Raw genomic sequence first — 8,088 nt, forward strand, 5'->3', positions numbered from 1 at the left:
GCACGGGATTATGGTGATGGCACATGGATGACTTGGTGATGGGAAACCTGCAGGAATTACAATTGAAATGGAAAAAAAATGTACAAAATGATGTAAAAATAAACTGTTACAAAAAAATACCTGTACAAATTGTTTCTCTATACTTTATATCCTAATAGTTTTTTTGTCTTCTTATAGGGATCATTTTGGATCTAAACACCCAAAATATTCTGATACACTGCTAGATTATGGGTTCTACTTACTCAATGTAGATAATATCTGTCAGTCTGTTGCAATTTATCAGGTATGTTACTAGTTGCACTTTTTACTGAACCTAAATTGACTTGCTGAATCACTGTATTATTTCCATTTTATAAATCACTCTTAACTTTCTGGGTCCCTCAGCATATGTGGCAGACTCTTGTTTTCCTTAATAATAACCTAGAAGACTAACACATTAATGTTTTAGGAGTTAAAGAAACTCATCCAAAGAAAGTTGTTGGTTTTTGGCCCATCTTTAAATGTATTTTTCATTTGCTCAGATGATGGCCTGTCTTTGTTGATTTAGTACAAACTATTATGTCTGCCTTTGTAATAACAAAATGGGTAGGCAGCAATTATTGTAGGCCTTATCTTAGGCATTCTCCAGAAAGAATGTATTGTTCCATCCTTTTAATTAAGATGTCTTGGATTTTACAGTTTACTCTAAAGCATCTTGAAAAAACATTGATGGGTCTTCTGAGAATAATTTTTATTTTTAAGCTGTTTCCTTTTAAGTCAAATTTAATCTTTACAAAATTAGGTCATATAAGCAACTTCAGTGTCTTGTGACTTAAATATATTTAAAACTGATGGATATATAGAATATATATTTAAATTTCTAGGATGTTGCATTTGGGTGGTGCTTTCTAGGGATTGTAGTTTATTAAATACTTTTGTGACTCTCTTAGGCAGCCCTTGATATCCGGCAGTCAGTGTTTGGTGGCAAAAATATCCATGTAGCAACGGCTCATGAAGACTTGGCTTATTCTTCCTATGTTCACCAGTATAGTTCTGGAAAGTTTGACAATGCACTGTAAGTTCCACGTTTCTGTAAGGGATTAAATGTTACTGATAATGTGATTTTTTTGGTCTTTCCTAATAACAGTGTTATTTAGTGTATTTTATGAATTAAGCTTGTCTTTCTGGAGCTTTAAGGCAATATGCCTTTAATGTTTTTGAAGTCTTTTAAAAATTATACCGTTTTATTAGCAGTGCATTCATTTAGTTTGTATGGCTTAATATTGAGATGTGTATTTTAGACTATCAAAATATAATTTATCTTTTTAATTTTTTCTTGAAAAACATAGTAGCTCTGGCTGAATGGCAGGCCCAAAGCTTCATGCTAACAGCATACAGAAATACTAAATAAAATACAGCAAGTTTTTCATCTTCGAAATGCATAACTGAACTTGCAAAGAGAGACAAGGGAGTCCTTGAGACTAAATTCTAGTTTTGAAAGGGTAGGCAAGAAATAATGCGTAACTGCTCTGGGGCTGTGGGAAGACTTAGTATTTACTATAACCTTTATTGAATGATAATCCTGGTTTCAGGAGATAGGCGTCTAGTCCACAGGAAGCTGTGAACTAGAATTAAAACCCTCGTATGAAGCAAAGTAGACACTACCCCTCAGAGAAGCTAGATGATAAGGAAACTTGTCCATTTCAGATTGGGCACCTAGTTGAACAAAAAATAAACCCCACAGTGGAATCTATAATTGATCTGTATCACTCTTAAGTTTAGGCATCAAGAATGATGATAGATTACTTTTTTTTTTAAAGATTTATTTTTTATTTTTTATGCATACAAGAACTGGGGTGCAGGTAAGAGGCGCAGGGGAGAAGAGGATTCACTAGAGACAGAGTAGAGAGGAGAACCAATGGATCCATTGAAATATAGCGCTGAGAGGAGCAGTGGATAAAGCAGGAGAGGTCTGCTCTACCATGTGAATCAGTTCCATGGCCGGGGATTGAACTTATGCCACAGTAGCAGATGGTAGTTTAATCGCGCTGAGATTTTAACCCCTACGTTTTTTAGGGGCTTTCATAGATCCTGGCCTAGAAAGGCTTTTCAGTGAGTGAACCATGTGGATGGAGGATATTCAGGGTAAGAACATTTCCAGAAATAGTAAACCAAGTGTAAGAAGGAATCCTATGTGAGAAACATGCTTTGCTGGTTTAGAAAACTGCTAGGCTTGTGTGGCAAGAGGGAAAAAAGGAAATTGTTTCTGCGAATGGTAGGAGATGAAGGCAGAGAGGTAACAATGAAAGATTATACTGAGTTTTGTAGACTGTAATAACCACATCTATTGCTGTGGGAGGTAGCAATCCACTGCTGTTTTTTAGTGTGCAACACAATGGACATTTAAAAGAAGAAACTGATCCTTAACTACAGATAGTTTTAGAAATGCTATCTGTATTTTTAATTGTGAATTTTGTTAATGCTTGAATCAGTTGTAACTAAAAGAAATGCCAGAGTATATTTATCTGTATTGCAGATTTCATGCAGAAAGAGCTATTGGTATTATTACCCACATCCTACCTGAAGATCATCTTCTTTTGGCTTCTTCAAAGAGGGTGAAAGGTACCCTTTGTTATTTTTCAATTAATGGTATATGGTATAAAATTAGGGGTCTTGGTTTATTTCTTCCGAAATTAGAAATAATCTGAATAACCAATTCATGATTTAAAGTATTTGCGACTCTACTTAATTTCCAGTTGTTCACAATGCAAGATTATTTGCTTCTTCATTTAATATCAGTAAGCTAGAATTCCTTCCTTTCCTCCCTCCCTCCCTTCTCCCTTGTTAGCCTCCCTCCTTTTCTTCTTTTTATGAACTGATAAATTTCTTTAGAAGGGGAGGTGGGGAAATACAGAAATGCTAATTGCACCATCATGTGGGTAACAGACTGAAAATGGCTTTTCAGTTTCGGCTCCCGAGCACAGTTTATGTTGTGAGGCTCTTGCAGATACTACTTTTCTTGCTTCTCTTTAACTTTTCTTCTAATTACTACCATGGCCCTTTCACTTAAACCATTTATTTTGTCACCACAGTTTGGTCAGCTTTGCAATTTCTTGCATGTAGGATATGTTTTACCTTAATTCTGGAATGAGTTTTTAAGTTTTATAATATTTTTTTGTATATCATGTACATTTTTCTACTTCAGTACATGTAGGTATATGTTCCTTATTGAATGTCTTTAACCCTACCTTTATTGTTTGACTTTTAATTTGTCATTTTTAACCTTTCACTTTTAAAACTTAAAATCTCTTACTTTTGCGTGCATGGATAATTTTCCCAGAAATAAAACTTCCCGGTTAAAAAGTACATATTTTTAAGGCTTGCAGTGGAATTTGAAAGTTTAATGTAACTTAGCAATTGAACTGTCTCCTTGCCTCATATGGTTGCTTAAGTGAGTAGGAGAATTATTTAGATGTGACAGTATATTTTCATAAAACATAGCTTCAGAATTTTCAACAATTCTTAGGTACTCTCACACAGCTTAATAATTTTTTAAAAAGCTGCCTTTTCTTCCGTTTGCTTTAAAAAATAATCTGCAAAGTTTAAGTCTGATAAAAAATTACTCTGCAAAGTAGTTCTATATATGACTTCATTTTTCTTAAATTTGAGTTTATTTTACTATGTAAAATAGAATGACCACTCCTTCCCATAACCGTGGAGTTTTTTTGTTTTGTTTTTTACTTCTTCAATAGCCTGGAATACTTTAATCTTCACCAGTTCTAAATCACAGCCACATAAAATTCTATTCAGCACACACAGTGTTTAATTTTTAATTGTTTGCTCTGATTAGCTTTGGTAGATGACTTGGAAGTGCACTAATTTTATTGCTTTCTATCCAGCACTTATTTTAGAGGAAATTGCGATTGACTGTCATAATAAAGAAACTGAACAGAGGCTGCTTCAAGAAGCTCATGATTTGCACCTGTCTTCACTCCAACTAGCTAAAAAAGCTTTTGGAGAATTTAATGTACAAACTGCAAAACACTATGGAAATCTTGGAAGACTTTACCAATCAATGAGAAAATTTAAGGTAGAGATGTGTTTTCTTATATTTTACTCTCTAAGTTTTAAGTGATGAAGTATATTCTTAGTATATCTTAAATAATAAATTATACATATTCCTTCCTTCATCTACAGAGGTACTGAGAAAATAACTAGTATTAAACAGTATAATGAAAATACGATTAGAAAAAAACAGGGCATGGAAAAATAAGAAATTTATCAAACCATAAAGGCTAATCCAATTGTTAGAGTTAAACTTAAAACATAGGGCCCTCCCTGGTGGTGCAGCAGGCTAAAGCATAGCACTATAAAGCTGTCCGCAGCTAGTGCAGCATGAGTTCGATCCCTGGCTAGTGAGGTGACCCACATGGGATTGCAGACCTCTCCTGATCCGCTTGTTCGGCTCCCTACTAATTTTCATTTTAGAATTTTTCATGTTAATTTCACCTAACAATTTATGGTTATCAGATTTGCTCCTATCCATTTTGGCATGGGCCACTACTATTATCATCTGTTTCTCAAAACTAGTAATATTTCCCATTAGCTTCTCTTGGATTATAACAGCATGTCCTCTGGTCAGGTAACGACATGAGTCCATAATGTTGGTAACACCTAGAAGAATTTTGCTTATTAGGTAAGAATTGTTGACATAAGAAAAAGTAATCTAGTAATTGATACAGTGTAATAATTTTTCAGGAAGCTGAAGAAATGCACATCAAAGCAATTCAGATTAAAGAACAACTTCTTGGTCAAGAAGATTATGAAGTAGCCCTTTCAGTGGGACATCTGGCTTCTTTATATAATTATGACATGAATCAGTATGAAAATGCTGAGAAACTTTATTTGCGATCTATAGCAATTGGTAAGTTAATTAAAATTTTCTTACTCAGTTGTTTAGAGAAGTAGCATCTCAAGATATCTTACATGTTACATAAGGCAGTGTTATTATATTAGTAAGACTTAAATTACCTTAAAGCTGCTACGGATATCCAGGAATTACCCAAAAATCATCTGAAATATTTTGGTAAAATGTAGAAAACCAGTAGTAATTAGTATGACAGTGTCAGTAATAGACAAAAGTAGTTATTGTAATCATTTTTCTGACTAGCATATATTCTCCCTCCCTTCTCTTGACTCTGACATCATAGATTAAGGTTATCTTGTTTTTAACTTGATATAAATGTCCAGTATATTTTGGTGAATGTCAATTATGAAATATGTCTGCATTTTTCATTTGGCTCCTTTGGGTTAATTTCTAGCACTATATAATATTTTATTGGATTAGCCTATCATTTTCCATTTAATGTTAATGGATGTTCAGAACACTTGGGTTTTCAGTTTAGTCCTGTTAGAAAATATAATACTGTCATCATTATCTAATGTTGTGCCAGTTAAAATTCTTCTACATTTTTAAATTGTTGTTTTCATACTGGCTTATAGTAGTTCTTTAAGTTCTTAATTTTAATGTCATTGGATTTACTGACATTTTCATATATGGTTAGCACATTTAACTTGAAGACCTTTTTTCTTACTCCTAACCCATGAAGACATACTTTCAGATTATCTTCTAGAAACAATTTTACCATTCACATCTAGATCTGCAACCCTGAAACAGTTTTTTTGTTTATAGTATGGGTATAAAGTTGACCCAGCATCATTTCAAAAGACCATCCTTTCTCATCTGCTCTGCTGTACATGCTGATTCCCTATTCATAATACATCGATTTCTTCAATACTAAAATGTGCAGTTTTAAGATTGCTAGACCATAGTACTATGAAAAACAAACTTTTCTACTTAGAGTTCAGTATTTATTTACAGTTTTCTTTTGTCTTTAAGTTGAAGATATGATCTTTAGTTTATTATGTTCAAGTTACTTTGCTATTTACTCTCCCTCCCACCCCAGGGATTATACATTCTTAATATAGCCAGGATTAGAATCACTGCCTAATACATTCATTTTTACCTGAAAATCAATCACTGTATATCCCTTAGTTAGCCTTAGTTTAGTTTATTAACTTAAAGATTGTCGGGACTCAAAAAAATGAAATAAACTTGCATGTAAATTAACAGTGTAGTGTGGCATTTCCTAATAAAGTGCAATTAAACTTTAGAGTATGTTAACTGCAATAACTCCAGCGAGTTAGTCATTTGAAAGATAGTTTGGTTTATTTGTGTCTGTGTAATAGTTTCCCATCTTTATTTACTGCTATTTTTTAAATATACGAATTACTTAGTTATAAAAGTCAGAACTATAGTGAAAGGTATGCTCAGAAATATGTGATTCTCTTTCTTACACAAAAGGTGCATGCTATAGATATTTTGTTGTTGTTTTGATTTAACAGTATAGCCCGCAAAGCACTCCATGTCAGTTCAGGGAAAGCTGAGAGGTTCCTCTTTATGTATATTGCTGCATAGTGTGCTATTGAGTGGATGTACCATAATTATTTGAACCTATAATTTCCCTGTGTTATATTTTGCAATTAGAAACAGTGCTACAATAGTAACCTGGTGTATATATTTTTCTATTATTGGGAATGCTCCCATTATTACTTTTAGATCATTTCAAATTAGTCCCTTCAGACTACAAAATTTTATAATTTTATTCTAGTGAGGCCAGCTGCTTCAGAGAAGAGTTTTATGTCCTAGCAATAACTATGCTTAGGACTGCATTGGAAAGCACTAATACAAGTCTTGAATCTCTGCCTATCAAGGGAATAACAGCAAGCTTCCCTACTTAAAGAGTTAAACTCATGTCTTGGAAAAGCCACTTGTTATTTCATAATTTAAGCTTTCATTTTTTGATTTTCAGGGAAGAAACTCTTTGGTGAAGGTTACAGTGGACTAGAATATGATTACAGAGGTCTTATTAAACTTTACAACTCCATTGGAAATTACGAAAAAGTGTTTGAATATCACAACGTTCTGTCTAACTGGAATCGGTTGCGAGATCGACAGTATTCAGTGACCGATGCTCTTGAAGATGTCAACACCAGCCCCCAGTCCACTGAAGAAGTGGTGCAGTCCTTCCTGATTTCTCAGAATGTTGAGGGACCGAGCTGCTGAGGGAGGACTTCAGTTAACCAATTTATCTTTTCCCAGATTCCAGGGAATTCATACTGTGAAATCAAAACCATGTTGTTTTTTGGGGCTGGAATTTGCATTGAAACACTGGTCCAGTCCATTGACCCTGTTCGGGTGATCCCTATCTTGCAGAGTATCCGTAGGAATAAGCATATATTCAGTTATATTCAGCATGTACCGCATGTATAAGTAGTCTGGCCCATATTTTCAACCTAGTAGAATAAACAACAGGAATTTTTTTTTCTTTTTAAAAAATTCATTTTGCAGAAAGCCTGAAAGAAAAAAAGAACCCCTAAATAAAACTATTTAAGAGTTTAAAAGAGTTGTATTCTTATTATGTAAGGATGATTTTAACAACTTTTTAACATATAGTTATTCCATTTGGAAGTATTCAATACTGTATTACAAAGAAATTTTATGGGGAAAATCTTTATATGCAGTATAGAAAAGTTAACACAAATACTAATAGAAGGACATCCTGACAGGTTGGCTCCCTTCCTCAGAGAGGGGATCTAGCCACTCCAGAGTACTGTTAGAAGGGAAGGACTGTCAGATTCATCTATACTGGGCCAGTGTTGATCTGTAAGAAAGAGAAAAACTGATAGACCAGCATTTTTAACTAGTTGTTTGGGGGTCTTAGAGAAGGTTGTGTTTAAATTGTGGTTTTTTTTTTTTTTTTTTTGGTACAACAAAAAAAGAAAAACTGAGAGCATTTGCTAACAGGACCAGGAGGATCTAAAAAGGACCATCTTACAATAGAAAGGGGTTATTTGGACCAGAGGCTTTAGGTTATTACTTTAGCCCCTACATATACTTTATTAGTAGAATGATTTCATTTAGATATATAACGAAAAGTGATAATGCAAAAATTCTATTCATGTAATAGCTACCAATCTAGGAAAATTTGGCAATTTCAATGTCATATCTTTAGTCAAGGTACAAGAAGGAAATGCCATAAGCAAGTC

The 8,088-nt window shown here is 33.8% G+C and overlaps 1 protein-coding gene across 1 annotated transcript in view; it reads left to right on the forward strand.

The window, feature by feature from the left end:
• APPBP2 (amyloid beta precursor protein (cytoplasmic tail) binding protein 2) overlaps positions 1-7,401 on the forward strand; it is a 35,775-nt gene extending 28,374 nt beyond the window's left edge. Inside the window, exons 8-13 of the mRNA XM_004684454.2 lie at positions 178-283; positions 930-1,054; positions 2,516-2,601; positions 3,879-4,069; positions 4,738-4,903; positions 6,852-7,401. Coding sequence (XP_004684511.1) covers positions 178-283; positions 930-1,054; positions 2,516-2,601; positions 3,879-4,069; positions 4,738-4,903; positions 6,852-7,105 — 928 coding nt within the window. The 3' untranslated portion in view covers positions 7,106-7,401. The remainder of the gene's footprint in view (positions 1-177; positions 284-929; positions 1,055-2,515; positions 2,602-3,878; positions 4,070-4,737; positions 4,904-6,851) is intronic.
• Positions 7,402-8,088: the final 687 nt, after the last annotated feature.

The sequence above is a fragment of the Condylura cristata genome, unplaced genomic scaffold (genome assembly GCF_000260355.1).
Source record: "Condylura cristata isolate star-nosed mole 26May11 unplaced genomic scaffold, ConCri1.0 scaffold00017, whole genome shotgun sequence".
NCBI classification, from domain to species: domain Eukaryota; kingdom Metazoa; phylum Chordata; class Mammalia; order Eulipotyphla; family Talpidae; genus Condylura; species Condylura cristata.